The sequence below is a fragment of the Zingiber officinale genome, chromosome 9A, assembly GCF_018446385.1.
Source record: "Zingiber officinale cultivar Zhangliang chromosome 9A, Zo_v1.1, whole genome shotgun sequence".
Classification (NCBI taxonomy): Eukaryota; Viridiplantae; Streptophyta; class Magnoliopsida; order Zingiberales; family Zingiberaceae; genus Zingiber; species Zingiber officinale.
In genome coordinates, this window is record NC_056002.1 from 9,759,357 (window position 1) to 9,780,235 (window position 20,879).

The following is a 20,879-nucleotide window of genomic DNA, read 5'->3' on the forward strand; positions in this document are numbered from 1 at the left end:
GAATTTAAGTATGGAGGAACAATCACTATAGGTGTTATGGTTCGAGCAAAAAAGAAAAAAAAAATAGTAAAAATGCATGAATAGGAGAATGTCAAAACGGAGGGTGATTTATGCGTAGAATAAAAGGTGGTATCTTTCATCTATATATAATAATCCGGTAGTTATATAATTAGTTTAGTGTTTAATTTTTGTTAAGAAAAAATTAGTACAATTTATAAATACCAATATAATTCTAAAGAATTATACAATATATTTTGATATTCAATGAAGTTTCGATCGAAATTAAAATTTAGTCGATTTAAATAAAATTCTGAAAAAAATGTATTTTGTTTTACTTAGGATATTTAAGAATTATATAACATATTTCATACTGTAAAAAAGTGAGCATAAATTGACTAATAATAATTAATGTTTTTTTATTGTTAAAAAATAATGATATTGCTAAGCCTAAATGCCTGTGAATAATAATATTCTAGATTTATATTAAATCTATTAAAAATTAATTTTAAATTTTAGTATTTTTAATATTTATTAAGATAATTACACATTTCCATTTTAGGATTCAATTGAGTTTTGATAAATTTGCATATCATTAACTTTAAATTGAATTTTTAATAAGATTCTAAATAATTAATAGAATGAATCATTTTTTAAAAATGATATTTTTTTCGCTTCCACGTTTTCTTCATTGTTAGCCTGAGGCTGGAGCTATCAATAAAGATTATCCCGACGTGCGCAGAAAATATTAAATTACGCCAACGTTTCGGAAACTCATACATAATTCAGTTGGTGATCGAATGCAATTTATTTCTCCAACAGTTGTAGACGTCTAAAAACTGTCACTTGATGAATTTTGCAGCTGAGCACCTATTATTCACTAGGAGAATGCTCCGCTGCAGCAAAATGCTCTGGTGCTACATTTGAGTCATCGTCAATTATGATCCCCTGAAATGAAAGTTTATCTAATTACAAGTGCTATATACATGTATATACATCTACTGATCTACATTCACTTTGCATAAATGTCACCTTGAATCTTAATTTAGTTGATCATTAAATTTCACTTTAAATGTTCCTGTAACTTGGATCTATGACTATACTTCGTTTTGATGTATTATATTTCTTTGTTACTTGAGGTGACCTGGGTTTGTCAAGGATAACGATATTCTAGGTGCACAACTAACTTAAAACAAATATAATCATCTAATTTTAAATTGACAGAGATAGTGAAAATAACATAAATTATGGATTTAGGACACATGTAGTATGGCATTTTATAGTGACAAGTGTGTATTTAGATGAAAACCTTTAATAGGGCAAAATGTTACCTCTGGAGGGTCAAATTTGGCACCTAAGTTGCTCAGTTTTGCATGGGCTGCAGCATAATCTTTGAAAAAAACATCTTGATCCTCTGCATAATTCTCAGCGTAGACCTGTGATTGTGTGTATCGTAAGGTTGGGTTGTTCTGGATCGTTTTAGAGTGGAAATAACATCTTAATTTGTTTACCTTAAACTGTGGGTCTTCAAATAGAGCAGCATCTGTGGGTAGGACCAACAGATCTTCATTTTTTCGTTTTTTGATGTCCTATAAGGATTTTCCAAGTAAAACTCTGTTTAATATATTATAGCTACTAAGAAGGAATAGAAAATGAACTTACTTTGAAGTAACTATTGTCGAATTTTAACCACAGTACTGTCCATGATTGTCCACCAGGTGCACCAGGTCCAGCTTTCTGCAAGCAACGCAATATACCATAATTGAAAAAATTAAATCACATTTACTATATATCTCCATGATCTCAACATGGAGATATGACACCATGTATGGTAATGGAAAGAAAATGTTATGCTTTCAGTCACAAGGTAGAGCGAACAGAAAGATCGTGACACTTGTAGAAGAGAGGTAGAACGGGAAAGAAATGTTTTCATAAAAAATATGAAGACAATTACAGAAAAAATGCACTATCGATACACAAGTTGAGACAAGAACACTGCCTAAAATATCCGTAAATTTTTAAACAAAATTAAACCAGAAATTTGAACATTTTCAAATTTGTAAAATTAGTGTCTTGGCAACATTACTTAGCGGCTACATAGGAAGTCCAGTTGACACTACATATATCACATAGCAAGGCAAGAAATAAAGCTGGATTGTTTGGGAAAAAATTCTGAAAATTGTGCAATTAAATTTGGACACCTGAGATCAACACCAACTAAATTTTATTCCACTAGATGGGTAGGCTACATGAATCCCTCTATGCCATTTGACTTATCCACTACTATATCATCATCTATATTTAAATAAATTTTATCTTATTTTATCATTATTAACGGATCCCTCTTTTTTATCTTACTATATATCTTATTTTAGAAAAGTTAAAAAAAGAGAGAACACAAAACTAATTCAGATATTTTTTTTTTCAGAAAAATAGATAAGATACCAAGAACAGTTACAATCACATAAATTAAACTAAGCAAAAAATAATAATAATAAAAAGAGCATATACCATTTTTTATGTAAAAAAGAATGGGTCGATTAAAGAGCTTGAAGAAATTACAATGTATGTTTTCTTGCAAATTAATTACTTTTTCAAAAGAACAAGATAGCCGACAAGCTTAAACTAGAGAGTCAAGCCTTTGGTAATAAAAACAACACAACAAAGTGTACCTGACATTTTAAAATTTCCACATACCATCTCAAATTTGCAAAAATAAGAGTTTCATAACACAAAGTTACATGATAATTTATTTTTTGACTTAGTTTGCAATTTTTGGAACTGCCTAGACAAAAATAGCCAATGAGTTGATATCAGGATGCTATGAAGACTAGCTTCAACACTCAGTTTTTTCTTTTCATTTTTCTTGATTAGTTAAAAAAACAGGGCAACAGGCAACTTGTTTATGCAAGATAATATATTTTTATTAGGTATCATAAAGTGATTTGAATTGAGAAAATGTTCAAATTCTCAACATTTATTAGCCTTATATATAGTTTAATTGGAGCTTGAGTTGGAAAAGAAAGGGTATTCTACTCTAGAAAATTTAATGTTTTATTTATATGGTTTAATGATATGAAACAAACAGATGACTTACTGTATACTTAGTTTCTGCTTTTCCCCAGCCACTGCGTTCTGGTCTGGATCTACCAAGCGTATGTGCACCGGACAAGGCAACAATCTCCTAAATCAAGGAAACAGAGGATTTTAGGCAAAGTTATATTAACTATGAAATCATATTTAGTTGAAAACATTATGACAAAACCTTATCATCCAAGCCCATTCTGTAGAATACACTCCGTAAATGATCAGCAGGTGAAGGAGGACCAGCATCTGATAAAAAAAATAGAAGTGGAATAAGTGAGAAAACAAATATCCAACAGGGACATAGAAGGATTGTAATACAAATTTTCACAGACGAGGAGACATGCCAGTCTTATTTGAAAGCACCTATGGAAAATCAAATATGTCATTATCAATTTATGCAAAGTGATTGCGCTAAAAGAAAACTAATGATCTCACTCCAAGTGACCTCAGTTTAGAGGAGCCAACTCCTGGTTGGACCTACATGTTAGAGTGTATACTAAAAGCCTAGCTTTTGGTATAAACATTTATCTAGAAATAAGAATCATATTGGTCAAATGTCTACATTTATGATAAATGTAGTTGCTCAATTAATTTATATTGTAGATAACATGGTGTGTGGTGTCACACACAGAAGATCATGTTATCGGTTCCTTATAAATTATAAACAGTAGCTCACGACCAAGATGGAAAGGAACAAACCATTGGAAGGTCGTAGTGTAATTAGTTATTAGTTTATCTTAACTATATAATTACACTAGTACACTTAGAGTGTATTGAGTAGGACCATTTGAGGTCGTTCCTTTTATACTGACTTTATGAAGGAACAAAGACCTCAGTTATTATGGAAGTGTGTGCACTTAATCCTAATATAATAACAAGCACATATATTTGATATTTATTTCTTTAATTTATCAATGGGTGAGACTTATTTCGATAAATCAATAAGCCCGATAAGTTGGGAAATGATATCACTTATAGTGTGTGTTGTTGATTATAGAAGGAAACTATGTCCTAGTGATCTAGGCTGAGAATGTCCCCAATAGGAGCTCATAAGGATTGTCATATTAAACCCTGCAAGTGGACATGCCGATGAAGTTGAGTGGTACTACTTTGGAGCTAGATATTAATTAAGTGAGTTGTCGAACTTACTTAATTAGTGGACATTGTTATCTTAAACACAGGAGACTAACACACTCATAATAAGAAGGAGCCCAAATGTAATTTGAGATTGGTGCGGTAGTTCAATAATAGTTCTTTAGTGGAATGAATTATTATGAAATTAAGTTGTGTGTTCGGGCGAACACGGGATGCTTAATTTCATCGGGAGACCAAAACCAATTCCTCCTCTCGGTCCCTATCGTAGCCTCTAGTATATAGAGATTTATACCCACCGCATACCCACCTTCTTACCCGTCCAATGGGGCCGGCCAAGCTAGCTTGGAAGCTAGGGCTGGCCAAGATCAAGTGGATGAGTCAAGTTGGTGGGTGGCCAAAGCTTGGGTCCCAAGCTTAGGTGGTCGGCCACTAGAATATTAAAAAGGATTTTTATTAAAATTATTTCTTATGTGGATATCATGATTTTAAAAGAGAGTTTAAAAATTAAAAATTTCCTTTTATAACTTTCTACACAAGATTAAGAGAAGAGATTAATCTCTTTCCTTATTTGTAGTTTAAAAGGATGGTTTTAATTTTTGGTAAAAACTTTCCTTATTTGTAAATCATCTACATGTTTAAAAGAGAGTTTAAAATTTGAAATCTTTCCTTATTTGTTGATTAAAGGAGGATTTTAAATTTTAAGAAAACTTTTCTTTTTTAACCATGTTCATGATTTAAAATAGAGTTTAAAATTAAATATTCTCTTTTATAAGTTTCTACAAAAGATTAAGAAAAGATTTGATATCTTTCCTTATTTGTAGATTAAAAGAGATTTTAATTTTTAGAGATAACTTTCTTTTTATTCACATGTTTAAAAGAAAGATTTTAATTTATTAAATTTCCTTTTTATAAACCAACCATGAAGGGATAAAAATTATTGGAGAAATTTTATAAATTTTCGGAAGCAAATAAGGAAGTTTTAATTTGTGTTTAAAATTTTATTTGCTTGGAAATTTTATTAGTGGCCGGCCAATAAATTGAGAAGAAAATTATTTTTAATTAAATAAATTTTCCTTTTCAATGGCAAAAGAATTAAGAAAGTTTTATTAAATTTTCCTTATTTGCTAAGGACTCTATTCTATTTTTCTCTCTCTTTTCCTTGGTGGTGTGGCCGGCCCTTTCTTCTTCTCTTCTTCTTCTCTTTGTGGCCGAACCTCTTCATGCTCATGGAGTTTTAATTGGTGGCCGGATCTAGCTTGAGGAAGAAGGAGAGAAAGCTTACATCCCTTGGAGCTTGGTTGGTGGAAAAGATCTTCATCTTTTGGAAGCTTTGTGCTTGGCCGAAATTTGAAGAAAGGAAAAGAAGGTGTTTTGGTGGTTTCTCATCTCGGAAGATCGTTGCCCACACAACGTCCGAGGTTAGAAGAGGAATACGGTAGAAGATCAAGAGGTCTTTCTAAAAGGTATAACTAGTAATTTTTCTTTCCGCATCATACTAGACCAAATACAAGAGGCATGTGATTCTAGTATTTCGAATATGTTTTTCGATGTTGTGTTCTTTTGTTTTTTTTCCCTTGTGATTTAATTGTTCTTTTCGGTTAACCTAAAGTTATTTTAGGAAATTAAATAATAGCTTTCCATAAAAGGTTTTGCCTAGTCGGTGGTGGTTGCTCCCATATCCAAGAAGGTCATGTGCCTCGCCACGTCAGTACTGAGAACCAATTATGGAAATTAATATTTAATGGAATTAATAACTTAAGGTGATTTGGGTCGAACGTGTTAAGTTCCGCAGGAGACTCAAGTCAAAACCTAAAAGAACGAATAGATTAAGTTTTGGATCAAACGTGTTAAGTTCCGCAGGCGATCCAAAATTTAATTTAAAAGAACATATGGTAGCTAGGAAAAGGTTCAGACCTTTGTACAAAATTTTTGTACAGTAGAACCTCTAGGTTTTCCGAGTAGCAACCATGTGGCGGAACGGAACTAGGAGCAAGATGGATGCGACAGCTAAACCCGGTGGCGGTGGCCAAATATGGCAGCAGCTTGGGATGACAACACACGGAGGAAAACAAGAGATAAAAGCCATAATAGTTGAAAATTAGATTTTCTATTTATTGCTTTTATATTGTGCTGTGTGTGCATGTTAGTTTACATATTTAGTAGGCTAGCATAGTTAAAATTCCTCATTTATAAATAACTAAGTGGGAGAGGGATTTTTAAGTAAATCCCATGGTCTCCATTACTGGTTTGTAAGTGATGCAAACAAGCTTGCGTTGGCTCGAGTGCCTTCCTCCATAACGGATGAGCTTGTTTGTGGATCACTGGAACAGACTTCCATTTTGGATGACTATAGGAAGTTAATTAGGCGTGTGATCTTCCCCAACGAAGGGCACAATCTTATTAATGGACTTAGTGTCAAGTAATGGTATACACTTGCATACATCTAATAGTATCCTCCCATCGAAGTCATCGCTATTATTTGTGTGACGAATGATACTGAACTATTAATTTTATTTTCACAAAAGTTAGGTTGACAAGATAATAAAATTAATGGGTTAAAACCCTCCTTTTACAAATGTTGAATTTGTATCGTCCACACTAACGTGGCATGCAAAATTCACGGTGTTTGAGGTGAATTTAAATAATATTGTTTGAGGAATCAATATTTTTTAAATTCAAAGTTTTGACCAAATATTTGATCAAAGACGGATCAACTATTAATTTTATTCATCATAAAGTAAAGTTGACGAGATAATAAAATTAATGAATAAAATCTCCTCTTCGATTTTGTATCGTCCACACTATCATGGCATACAAAATTCATGGGATTTTAAGGAGTTGATCTTCGACCAAGTATTTTTGTGATTCTTAGGATTTAAAATGTTCGATCCCCAAGTAGTCATACTATAAGAAAGACTTAGTAATCCCAATTGTAATGATTGGAAATAGGACTTGGACATTAAGGTAGATGTCTTTTGAACCAAGAACAATATAGGTGTATTTAATTCATTAGTCAAACATGTTTAGTGGTGTTATCTACCGAACCTGGTGTAGATACAGATGCCATTAATCACGTCCGCAATTCATTCAGGGTTCCGGAAACCCGTAACTAAATGAAAATTAAGACACCGCCTACATTCTTGTAAAATGGTAGTCATTGCGATGAGAGATGTTTATCTTTTGATAAGAATAAAACATGGATTTTTGAGTAATTGTCTTTGTGCACCAAGTTTAGAAAGAACTAGTTTTCAGTTTCTAAACTATTCAAAGAACTTGATATTCTGCCTCTTTTAAATAACAAAGTTGTTATTAAGAAAAAGAGGGAAGTTATCTGTTCTGGTACGTTGGATGACAATTTATAAATCCAATAAATCTCACGATGCAACAAATGGAAATTAGTAACACATCTTCTAAAGAGAAAGTAACCTTCGAAAATGAACCAATTATATCTTTGGCTTCTAAGGCTAGGTTATATTAACTTGAGTAGGATTCATTGGTAGCTGATGAACTTTTGGGTTCATTAGTAGTGGAAATCTTTCCAACCTATGAGTCTTACTTGGAAGGAAAAATAACCAAGAAGCTTTTAAGTCTAAGGGGTATGGAGTCAAAGATATATTGGAATTGGTTCATTCTAATTTATGTGATCCTATGAGCATCCAGGCAAGAGGTTATTTCAAATATTTCATCTATTTTATAGACAACTATTTGAGATACGGATATATTTACTTGATGTGCCGCAAGTCTAAATGCTTTGATTAGTTCAAAGAGTACGAGGCTGATGTGGAGAAACGACAAAGTAAAAGTATCAAGACACTACGGTAAGATCGTAGTGGCAAGTATCTCTTGGGAGAATTTAGGAGTCATTTATCAGAAGTAGGGATTCAATCCCAACTAACTGCACCTGGTACACCCCAACAGAATGGTGTAGGAAAAGGAAGGTATAGGACTCTTATGGAAATAAGTAGATTGATGAGTTATTAAGAATAATATCAAAATCATTTCAAGGATATACTCGGGAAACGGGAGTGAATATAGTACCTTCTATAGTCAGAACTCTCTACTCATATAGAATTGCTGAATAGGCGTAAGCCTATTTCGAAGCATATTCGGATTCAGGTAGTCCAGCAGACAATGATAAGTTGGACGAGAATTCACTTGTTTGTGGGTTATCTAGTGAAATGAAAGTAGGTTTATAGTCTTAAAATCGAAGGTCAGCATCAACGACCGATTTTTAGAAAAGGACTATGTAATAAACCACGTGCCCATAAGAAAATTTGTTCTTAAGGAAGTAATAAAGGCACGTCTAATATAACCGTATAAGATGAGATACCACAAGGAAATCTGCAACACGTATCACAAATGATACACAATGAAGAAAGTGCCTTGTCGCTGGGAGGTTGTTAAGCGACCTAAAAGATTCATGTTTTGGGAGAGTTTTGGACTCGATCCCTGAGGACATGAACCCGATCTCCGGACATATAATGAAACACTCCAAGATAAAGATGCAATATCTTGGCAAAGAGTAATGAATAATGTAATTAGAATATATGTATTCTAATAAAATCTGGAAGCTTGTAGAACCACCAATGGTGTAAAAGCCTTTGGGTGTAAAAAGGTCTATAATAGGAAAAGAGGGATAGAAAGGAAGGTAGTAACTTTCAAGTAAGGCTTGATGAAAAGGAAACTTTTCACTGGTATGCTTAAGTCTATCCGGATTTTTTATCTATTGCTGGATGTCAAGACAAGATTCCTTAATGGAAGTCTTGATGAAAGCATCCATATAAAGCAACCGAAGGGTTCATCGCAAAGAGCGTCTTGTAAGCTCAATCGACGGACTGAGGCAAAGCTTCAGTCTTGGAATATCCGGTTTATCAAAGTAATCCGGACTATGGATTTATTGAGTAAACGGATAAGTCTCTGTACACAAAAGGTGTGATGGAAACGTGGTGGTATTTCTATTATACGTAGATAACATTTTTAGTAGTTGGAAACAATATCAAAATGTTGTCAAAAGTGGGTATGGTTGTCCAAATAATTCGATATAAAGGACTTGGGAGAATGTATATATTTTTAGATCAAAGTAATAAGGGATCGAAGAAAAATATATTTTACTTATCCCAAGCTTGATACATCGGAAAATCCTTGCTCGCTTTAAGCATGCAAAACTCCTCGAAGGTTTTTTACCTTTTAAGCGTGGAGTGTCTTTATCTAAAGAGATGTCTCCACGACATCAAAGGAGATTGAGGACACGAGGCGATTCTTTATGCTTGGCTAGATAACCTAATGTATCTATGCACGAGATCGAATCTGTTTTGCAAGGCATAGTTAGCAGATATCAAAGTAACCCTGACAAGGACATTGCGATAAAACATATATTAAAGTACCTTAGAGGCGCCAGAGATTATATGCTAGCTTACAAGCGATTAATTTGGTCCCCTGGGTTCTGTGATTTTGACTTCAATCGGATAGGAATGATAATAAGTCGACCTCGGGGTTTTGGTTTACTTTAGAGGAAAAGTCATAACTATGGAAGAGTGATAAGCATAGGTGTTTTTCTGGACTCTACCATAGAAGTATATGGCAAGCCTCTGAGGTAGCCATAAAAGTTGAATGACTTAATTACCTCAAGATAGACTTAGATATGATTTCTAGTTTGTCAAAGATTATTACAATTTATTGTAATAATAATGGTGCAAGAACAAACTCGAAGAAACCATAAGTCTATAAGGCAAGTAAACACTGATAGCGCAAGTACTACCCAATACGAGAAATCGTATAACGAGGAGAAGTTGTCACCAGATTGCTTCAGATGATAACCTAAGGTCCTTAAGGCAAGAGCTTTTGAAAGGTTGGGAATCAGATGTTTATGGCAGTACAGTCTTTTAGTATAAGTGGGAAATTGTTAGAGTGTATACTAAAAGCCTAGCTTTTGTATAAACATTTATCTAGAAATAAGAATCACATCGGTCAAATGTCTACATTTATGATAAATGTAGTTGCTCAATTAATTTATATTGTCAGATAACGTGGTGTGTGGTGTCACATGAAGATCGTGTTATCGGTTCCTTATAAATTATAAGCAGTGGCTCACGACCGAGATGGAAAGGAACAAACCATTTGGAAGGTCGTAGTGTAATTAGTTATTAGTTTATCTTAACTATATAATTACACTAAGATGTATTGAGTGTATTGAGTAGGACCATTTGAGGTCGTTCCTTTTATCTTGACTTTATAAGGAACAAAGACCTCGATTATTATGGAAGTGCTCTTAATCCTAATATAATAACAAGCACATATATTTGATATTTATTTCTTTAATTTATCGATGGGTGAGACTTATTTCGATAAATCAATAAGCGATAAGTTGGGAAATGATATCACTTATAGTGTGTGTTGTTGATTATAGGAAACTATCTCCTAGTGATCTTGGTTGAGAATGTCCCCAATAGGAGCTCATAAGGATTGTCATATTAAACCCCGCAGTGGACTTAGTCTGAAGTTGAGTGGTACTACTTTTGGAGCTAGATATTAATTAAGTGAGTTGTCGGAACTTACTTAATTAGTGGACATTGTTATCTTAAACACAGGAGACTAACACACTCATAATAAGAAGGAGCCCAAATGTAATTTGAGATTGGTGCGGTAGTTCGATAATAGTTCTTTAGTGGAATGAATTATTATTGATGAAATTAAGTTGTGTGTTGGCGAACACGGGATGCTTAATTTACTGGAGACCAAAACCAATTCCTCCTCTCGGTCCCTATCGTAGCCTCTAGTATATAGAGATTTATACCCACCGATACCCACCTTCTTACCCGTCCGCCAAGCCAGCTTGGAACCCAAGCGGCCAAGATCAATGGATGAGTCGTGTAGGTGGCCAAAGTCGGTCCCAAGCTTGGGTGGCCTACCACTGAATATTAAAAGGATTTTTATTAAAATTATTTCTTATGTGGATATCATGATTTTAAAGAGAGTTTAAAATTAAAATTTCCTTTTATAACTTTCTACAAAGATTAAGAGAAGAGATTAATCTCTTTCCTTATTGTAGTTTAAAAGGATGGTTTTAATTTTGGTAAAACTTTCTTTATTTGTAAATCATCTACATGTTTAAAGAGAGTTTAAAATTTGAAATCTTTCCTTATTTGTTGATTAAAGGAGGATTTTAAATTTTAAGAAAACTTTCCTTTTAACCATGTTCATGATTTAAAATAGAGTTTAAAATTAAATATTCTCTTTTATAAGTTTCTATAAAAGATTAAGAAAAGATTTGATATCTTTCCTTATTTGTAGATTAAAAGAGATTTTAATTTTAGAGATAACTTTCTTTTATCCACATGTTTAAAGAAAGATTTTAATTTATTAAATTTCCTTTTATAAACCAACCATGAAAGGATAAAATTATTGGAAAAATTTTATAAATTTTAAGCAAATAAGGAAGTTTTAATTTGTGTTTAAAATTTTATTTGCTTGGAAATTTTATAGTCAAATAAATTGGAGAAGAAAATTATTTTAATTAAATAAATTTTTCCTTTTCAGCAAAAGAATTAAGGAAGTTTTATTAAATTTTCCTTATTTGCGAGACCAAGGATTATAAAAGAGGGGGTGAGGAGGCTTCAAGGCTAAGGACTCTATTCTATTTTCTCTCTTTTCCTTGGTGGTGTGGCTTTCTTCTTCTCTTCTTCTTCTCTTTGTGGCCGAACCTCTTCATGCTCATGGAGTTTTAGGTGGCCGGATCTAGCTTGAGGAAGAAGGAGAGAAAGCTTACATCCCTTGGAGCTTGGTTGGTGGAAAAGATCTTCATCTTTTGGAAGCTTTGTGCTTGGCCGAAATTTGAAGAAAGGAAAAGAAGGTGTTTTGGTGGTTTCTCATCTCGGAAGATCGTTGCCCACACAACGTCCGAGGTTAGAAGAGGAATACGGTAGAAGATCAAGAGGTCTTTCTAAAAGGTATAACTAGTAATTTTTCTTTCCGCATCATACTAGTTATTTTTGGAAATAATACCAAATACAAGAGGCATGCGATTCTAGTATTTCGAATATGTTTTTCGATGTTGTGTTCTTTTGTTTTTTTCCCCTTGTGATTTGATTGTTCTTTTCGGTTAACCTAAAGTTATTTTAGGAAATTAAATATTAGTTTTTCATAAAAGGTTTTGTCTAGTCGGTGGTGGTTGCTCCCATATCCAAGAAGGTCATGTGCCTCGCCACGTCAGTACTGGGAACCAATTATGGAAATTAATATTTAATGGAATTAATAACTTAAGGTGATTTGGGTCGAACGTGTTAAGTTCCGCAGGAGACCCAAGTCAAAACCTAAAAGAACGAACGTGTTAAGTTCCGCAGGCGATCCAAAATTTAATTTAAAAGAACACATGGTAGCTAGGAAAAGGTTCAGACCTTTGTACAAAATTTTTGTACAGTGGAACTTCTAGGTTTTCCGAGTAGCAACCAACACTACAACACTCAACTCTCCTTTCAATGGCAAAGCAATCGGCACCTTCTAGGGGCATTAGCTAATGGAACCTTCGTGGGCAAGTGGCCCTTTGACCAACAAGATCCATGACTAGTGGGCACCCACTAAGGAGAGAGATCTCCTGGTGCAGAACACATAAATATGATGGACAACCTCACATTTAGTGTGATCTATTGAGTTACATCAAATGCCATGGCTAAACAAGGATGAAGTGGTGTTTCTTCACATGTCGTGCCATGAGACTTGCTATGCCAGCCATCCGAAGAGAGAGCAATGAAGCCAAACCATCAGATCCTATGAAAAAGCAAGCAAAATTCCAGTCCGAGGTAATGTCTCTACTGCACATGACTAAGATTCCTTACCTCCCTACATGGTTGACATTAGCTATAGAATGCCATCATTAGGCCCTCACCCACAATTGATTTTGTGGGTAAAGAGGGAGTTGGATCACATCCTCTCAAATGCAATCCTTTCAATTGATTTGCAACTCAACTGAACTGCTTTCTCATCAAATTACTAAGACCAAACAAACCAAAACACTCCTCAAACTAAACCATTAACATTGGTGCTAGGAGGGTCTCACTGAGTCACTACTAATATAGAACCTAGTGAAGCAGAGGATGAACAATGAACGTATCATTCACAAATCATGAACAACCCTCGATGGCTAGGGCTTCAATAAAAATTATGTCCTACCCTCATAGAACTACCCTCTTATTTAATATGATCCACATTGTTGCATTAAATGCTCTTGTCAAAGGAGTGCAACGTTGTATCCCTACCTGTACACCAAGTTATGGGTTTGGCCACAACCTCTAAAGAGGAAGAAGTGAGGCCATATTCACTATAAGCAGCCAAGTAACATATCAAGCCAAAAGTAATGTCTCTAATACATGTCTAAGCTTTCTAGTCAGTTTCATTTGACCGCTGAGTGCTATCACTAGTTCCCTACCTACTATTGATTCTATAGGTCGAGTGGCAATCGAACCACATCACTTTAGTCTCAATACTTTAGTCAAGTGTGTTGAACAACTAGGTAAACCAAACCAAACCAAACCACCCCGAAACATCTAAACATCAACTATAAGATTGGTGTTGTGTCCAAAGAATGTTTACATATCTCCACAATGACATGATATTATCCACTCTAAGCCTAAGCCCTCGTGATTTTGCTCTTAGGCTCTATCCAAAAGGCCTCATATCAATGGAGATATCTTATATTCTTTTAAACCCATGATTTTTTTTCAAATCTTTCCAATGTGAGACTTTGATTGAATCCCAACAATCTTTCCCTCAAACGAAAGACCATCATTATTCTCATAGTTTGGACCTCCCCGCGAGCATCCGATCACTCTTGAACTGCTCCGGGCCTTCCCCGTAAGCATCCGATCACCATGACCCGCTCTGGGTCTCCCTGCGAGCATCCGATCACTCTTGACATGCTCCGGATCTCCCCGCGAGCATTCGGTCATTCTTGACTTGCTCTGGGCTCCCGCAATTTTGTTCAAAGTCACCCCACATGACATCTGGTCTGGACCATGACTGATACCATTTGTTGTGTCCAAAAGATGTTCACATATCTCCACAATGACAAGATATTATCCACTCTAGACCTAAGCCCTCATGATTTTACTCTTGGACTCTACGCAAAAGGTCTCATGCCAATGGAGATATCTTACATCCTTTTAAATGCATGATCTTTTCCAAACCTTTCCAACGTGAGACTTTGATTAAGAGATGTGGTGTTTGATGAAAAGGATATACTCAAGAAGAAGGAAAGGAAATATAACAAAGCAACATGGAGAAAGATGTTGTGCAGGTGGAACTAGAGACTCATGACTCCAATGATTCTAACTCTCAGAGCACACAGAGCATCGCACTATAGCGGATGGTAGATCGAGATGAGTCGTAAAACCACCACCATATACGGATTCGAAAACTTGGTATCTTATGTGCTTATCACTAGTAGAGGAAACTCTACATCTTTCCAGGAAGCGATACACATCTCTGAAAAGGACAAGTGGACGGGTGCTATGTCGGAGGAGAAATTTTGTTGAGAAGAATCAAACGTGGGATCTAGTAGAACTTCCTGAAGGAAAGAGAGCTATATATTCAAGAAGAAAGAAACAATGTGAGAGTGACAAGAAGTGAAGTTCAAGGCTCAATTGGTAGCAAAGGGGTATTCACAGAGAAAGGGAATTGACTATGAAGAAATTTTCTCTCCAGTAGTAAGACATACATCAATTAGAGCGGTGTTGGCTTTGATATTGCATCACGATTTGCAGCTAGAGCAAATGGATGTGAAGACATTTTTTCATGGAAATTTTGAGGAGCAGATTTTTATGTTACAACATGAGGGATTTAGTCAGTCCAGACAAGAGCAGTTGGTTTGCAAGTTGAAGAAATAACTCTATGAATTGAAACAATCTCTTAGGCAATAGTACAAATGTTTTGATTCATACATAATTCAAAACGGATATAGGAGATGTGAGTATGATTGCTGCATATATGTGAAGAGTCTTGAAGATGAACCACTGATTTTCTTACTACTATACGTAGATGACATGTTCATTATTGCGAAAAAGATGAAAGAGGTCGATAAATTGAAGAAGCTACTGAGCAAGGAATTTGACATGAAAGATTTGGGAGAGGCCAAAAAGATTCTTGGAATGGAGATTCACAGCTGCAGGGAGATTATGGTTGTCTCAACGTAGCTATGTAGAGAAGGTGTTGAATAGGTTTAACATGAAAAATACAAAGTTGGTGAGTGCGCCAAGTTATTCAGTACATATTGTCCAAAGACGGATGACGAGATCTAAGAGATGTTAAAGGTTCCTTATGACGGTGCAATTGGTTGTCTGATGTATGCCATAATTTACACAAGACCAGAGCAAATTTCTCTCAAATCCTAGTCGGCCACATTGAGATGCAATGAAGTGGATTTTAAGATACTTGAGAAATACAACTGATTATGACATCATGTTCAGTAGACAACCGGAAGATCCTTCAGTTGCTGGGTATGTAGATACAGACTATGCAGGAGATTTAGATGACAGGATGTCTACTACAGGATACATGTTCACTATGACAAGAGGACCTATCTGTTGGAAATCTATGATACAATCTATTGTTGCATTGCCTACTACGGAGTCGGAGTACATGGCAACAGCAGAGGCAGCGAAGGAAGCTTTATTTATGGCTTACAGGGTTGGTCAGAGAATTAGGCGTTCAGCAAGATGGAGTCAAATTATTATGTGATAGTCAGAGTGATATCTATTTAACGAAAAATCAGGTGTATTATGGGAGAACCAAGCATATTGATGTGATGTTTCACAAGATCAGAGAGTTGATTGCTTTCGAGGAAATTCAACTTGAGAAGGTTCACACTGCAAACATGCTGACAAAGCCAGTGACCACAGAGAAGTTCAAGTATTGCTTGAACTTGATCCATATCTCTAGATGCTAAAGAAAGGAAGCCCAGACCCAGAGATCCAAATGGAGTTTTGTTCAGATACTCGTGTTCTTCAAAGGGATGAATATTCACCAAGGTGGAAATTGTTGACGGGTGACTCATATTTAGATGAAGGCCAATGCAATAGTGTCATCAAAGAAAAATCTGTTAAGGTTTTTCCGTAATAGAATTCTATTACAATTTTTCATAACAAAATTCTGTTGCGGTTTTTCATAATAGAATTCTGTTGCGGTTTTTCATAATAGAATTCTGTTGCGGTTTTTCATAACAGAATTCTGTTGCGGTTTTTCATAACAGAATTCTGTTGCGGTTTTTCATAATAGAATTCTGTTGCGGTTTTTCATAACAGAATTCTGTTGCGGTTTTTCATAACAGAATTCTGCTGCGGTTTTTATAACAGAATTCTATTACGATTTTATTTGGTCTGGGGTTAGGCACTGTTTACGAGGATCATTGTAAACCTATTGGATTATGAGAATCATTGAATATGATTCTCTTCTGTAGAAAGAATTCTAATAAAACTTCGGTTATTTTTTGGAGTAGGCGCACCGCCGAACCACGGTAACTCTTCTCCCTCTTCTTCTGCTTCCTCGTGTTTGCTCCTTTTTGTGCGTTTTTGTCTCATTGCTCCATGTGATTTCTTTCTCTCTTTCTCTTTTTTTGCGTTAGAGGTTGCGGTTTTTTTTATCTCATTGCTCCATGAGGGTTTAGGCCTAGAGTGGACAATATCATGTCATTGTAGAGATGTGTAAATATCCTTTTGACATAACAATTGATAATAAAATTCTAACTCTAACTGGTGTAGGTGTATGCTAATTTTTCAGAATTCATTGAAGAAAACACCAATATCATTTTAAACAAGCTAACATTCTTGTAATTTTGTATCCCACCCATACATCGATCATTTCAATATGAATTTGAAATTTTTCTAAATCAATTCCAATTATTATCATTCCCTATAAATCTCCTTTGATAAAGTCAAATATTGCATATATAAAAACTTCTAAACACTTCAAAACATCAAATGTTCAAGTGTTCAATTCTATAGATGTTTTATCATAAGCAAACTCAGAGAATAATGTCATATATTGCATGAATAAAAAATGAAACATTTCAAAACATCTGAGACCTTATTTGTTTAAGAATATTTTCTCTTTTTTGTTGTTTTAGAACATGGGAGTGATAACTACTTTTGTGCATATGAACAAAAAAAACACATTTCAACACACAAAAAGAAGATAATATTTCACTCAAAATCTTGTCATGGTGAGTATTATATGCAAAGATCAATTGAGAAATAAGTTGCTTGCTATCAGCAAGTTTGCATGGGTCTCTAACCAGGAAGTCTTCCTTCGTCAGGGCATTGTTCAGGTCCAGAGACATCAACCCTTCCATACTTCATAGGGATATGAGGACCACCAGACTCCTGAGAATCAAAGAGTCAATCAATATTAGTTCTAATAGTTCTCCAGCAAAAAGTATAAAACACAAGTTGGTTGTAAAAGAATTCTAAGTTTTGGAGGAACTAAGTCAGAAAATAAAAAAGACCAACCTCAACGGCTGTAGCACTGGCTAATTGAAACAAATCTGCAAATGTAATGCCTAGATACTTTTCCTTGATAGGCTGAAGAAGCTTTAGAGCATTTACAAGACCTGCAGTACGAAGTCAGTAACCATCATATTCAACAAAGATCTAGAATTTTTGTTTAATAACTTCAGTACCAGCATTGGCAGAATGCTTCAACTCTATTTCAAACCGCAAGCTACCATTAGCCCCCCCACATTGTGGCCACTCCTCAATGTTCTTGTCATATGTGCCAGCATCATGCCATCCTAGACGTACCTGTAGACCATAAAATCATGGCATTGTACCTTGATTCAGCCGAATGCATCTACCATAATAAAGAACAATGCACCATTGACGCATGAGGTTCTAACCACAGATACTATTAAAAACATTGTCACTAAAACCATTCAGTAACAAACCAGTGAAAAATGATTATTTTTACATGATGGAAAAATTTATCATAAAATGTTGACACTATTATATCATTTAGTGATTATACTAAATAGATTGTTATTAATGATAGAAAAGTGACTAATGTCACATTCAATAATGAATCAAATTAAAACTATCATTAATAGTTTTAGCCACAGGAGGTAGACCAACAAATCTAATAATAAAATTACTGTCATCAAAATTTCTAGTGGCAAATTCTTAAATATTGGGGGTTTCTTTTTATTAATATACACTTTTCTTGTAGTAATTTGTTGTTACATTTTCAGGCTAGCGTGCATTTGCCTACAGAAACACACAATATATTACCTTAAAAATTGTAAATTAGATGGAAAAGCAACTGTATTAGTATTGTTAATGAAAACTTTAATAATAAGAGAAATTGTTCACACATCTATCATATTTCATAGCACCAAGACTTCTTTCATATTTTCACAACATAAAGCAACCATCAAAACAAATGGAGGTGAAAGAAGAAAATATGATTTTTTAATTACAACTAGATTAGATAAATTCCAAGAGGACCGTTGATTACTAAAAGTTATGCTTCTAAGAATCCAATACTCCATGCCATGGTAACTGTCATTTCTGCCTGACTGCATTTTATAATGACAAAAGTTTGAACTAAAGACTATTCTTTGCTTCAGTTTATATTAATGGGTCATCATTCTCAAGACGCCAAAAGAACAGTTAGAACTAGTAATCTTAGACATGACCTGATAATGCAATCCAACTCAACGCAATAACAAAGACAACCCAAAATGACATGACACAATCCAAATATATAAACAATTTATATGAATTAACTTGGTTGTGGATATAAATTATTTTAAAAAATATTAATAACTTTGTCATATAACTTAACTAAACTAACATGATACAACAAATTGCCACTCCTAACCTCTAAGACAGTAACGTAGAGCCTCTAGATATTCTATTTGCCATCTGACATATGGATTCCGTCTTGCCTTCAGAAGTCTCTGTTTGCTCAGTGAACTATCTCAAGGATCCACTTCCTGGATTCCAACCTCACTTTGACTTCAGAAATTGCAACCTAATTCACGGGACTTAATGGGTATGATCATGTTTTAATTTTATATTTAGGTGTTTAGCACTTATCTTCAAAACACATCGCAAAAACTTGGAAGCCGGATCTAACAAACAATACAGAGTACTACAATATAACGAACTAGAATACCAGAATAGGATGACAAAAGGTTGTCTTGAGAAGCTCCTTAATGTCCTCCCTAGCGGCCCTCAGTTGATCCGGATATGAAGCCGCGCAAACGACCGACGTACCCCGGTGTGAGTTGATCGCTGACCTCTGGAAAATACATCAGATCGACGGCACATAACTCGAAAATCAAAACACCGTTCCTATTCCTTGCGATCGGAGCTCAGAAGTAAGAGAGCATACCTGAAAACGAAGTGGGGAAGGAGCAGAACCGAGAAAGGGAGAGGATCGGAAGGAGGGGAAGGAGCAGCGGAGGCGAGGGGAGGGAAGGTTAGAAGCCGCGGCGGCGTAAGGCAGCGCCGCTCGCTGGGAGTCGGCGGGGAAGAGGCCGAAGGAGGAAGAGGGAGCACAGAGCTGCTTCGCCATCGCCGGGGTCCCAATCCAAATAGATCGATCACCGGAGCTCGAGGCTACTCTGGCGCTTCGGGTCGTGGGGAGAGAGGGCACACCAGTGTTGACCACCGTCTCATTTTATTTTTGAACTTGAGTGGGGCCGAGAGAAGGAGCAATTGGAGATCGCCACGCGTCATTCAACAAGGTCTTTGATTCCTCTGCGACGGGCGTTTCACACTGCAGCCACTTACCTAGTGCCGTCGGGCGCAAGGAATGGTAAATGATAAGGGTGAAAAGGAGCAGGAAACAATTGGAACAAGACATGGGATTACAATACTTACAATTAAGATATTTTTTTTAAATTTAAATATTCTTTAAATAATAAATTTGATTAAAATAGATAAAGCAAGGAAGAGATATTATATTATTTAACATATATGACATATATGGATATATAGAAAAATTATAAAATATTTTTTAAAAAAATAAGGAAAATAAGTCTGTCAAATAATCATATACTATTACTACTATAATAACTACTAAATCTTATCCCATTAGATAGGATCGACTATAAAAATCTTTTTCTACTATTAGACTTTATCCCCTATTATATCTATCATCTATACTTAATAAATTTTATCTTATTTTATTATTATTAACTAAGGGGGTGTTTAGTTCTTTCCTAAGAATAGGAATCGGAATGGAAATCATTGTATTGTGGAATGAGAATGATTATGAGCATGGATATCACTATTAAAAGCAATGCTTGGTTAGTTGTATATTTTCTATCGGAATAAATCAAAATTTTCTTTTTTACCCTTAAAAGAAAATAAGAGAAAAAAAATAGATGTGAGAGAAAATTAATATGAGAGAAAAATATGATGAAAGAGAATGATGAGAGAGAATGAAGAGAGAGAAAGTGTGATGAGAGAAAATGAGAAAAAAAAAGTGTGATAGGGGAGAGCATGATGAGAGAAGATGAGAGAGAAAATATGATGTGAGAGAAAGTATGATGAGAGAGGATGAAGAGAGAGAAAATGTAATGAGAAAAAATGATAAGGGAGAAAGTATGATGAGAGAGAAAGTGTGTTGAGGAAAAAAAAGAAGGAGTGTGATAAGAGAGATTGAGGTAAGAGAAAGTGTGATGAGAGCGAAAGTGTGATGAGAAAAAAAGA

General features: G+C 34.9%; 1 protein-coding gene across 1 annotated transcript; it reads right to left on the reverse strand.

Moving 5' to 3' along the window:
- Positions 1-732: 732 nt before the first annotated feature.
- LOC122021044 (probable L-ascorbate peroxidase 6, chloroplastic/mitochondrial) lies at positions 733-19,818 on the reverse strand. The gene is made up of 11 exons (XM_042579113.1): positions 19,555-19,818; positions 19,336-19,461; positions 17,843-17,963; positions 17,673-17,773; positions 17,459-17,546; positions 3,263-3,330; positions 3,095-3,181; positions 1,660-1,734; positions 1,509-1,586; positions 1,329-1,433; positions 733-945 (listed from the first exon to the last, which is right to left on the reverse strand). The coding sequence occupies exons 1-11, from the start codon at positions 19,735-19,737 to the stop codon at positions 871-873; spliced, it is 1,107 nt and encodes a 368-aa protein (XP_042435047.1). The 5' UTR covers positions 19,738-19,818; the 3' UTR covers positions 733-870.
- Positions 19,819-20,879: the final 1,061 nt, after the last annotated feature.

What these genes read in the sequence shown, in the direction of transcription:
- LOC122021044 (XM_042579113.1), bottom strand. Translation starts at nt 19,737, where the DNA reads ATGGCGAAGCAGCTCTGTGCTCCCTCTTCCTCCTTCGGCCTCTTCCCC. An exon ending in TGACGAAGGAAGACTTCCTG is followed by an intron (nt 3,331 to 17,458) that starts GTTAGAGACCCA and finishes TTTTTTTATCAG; the next exon opens with ATGCTGGTCCTCCTTCACCT. An exon ending in CCAAATTTGACCCTCCAGAG is followed by an intron (nt 946 to 1,328) that starts GTAACATTTTGC and finishes CTTTCATTTCAG; the next exon opens with GGGATCATAATTGACGATGA.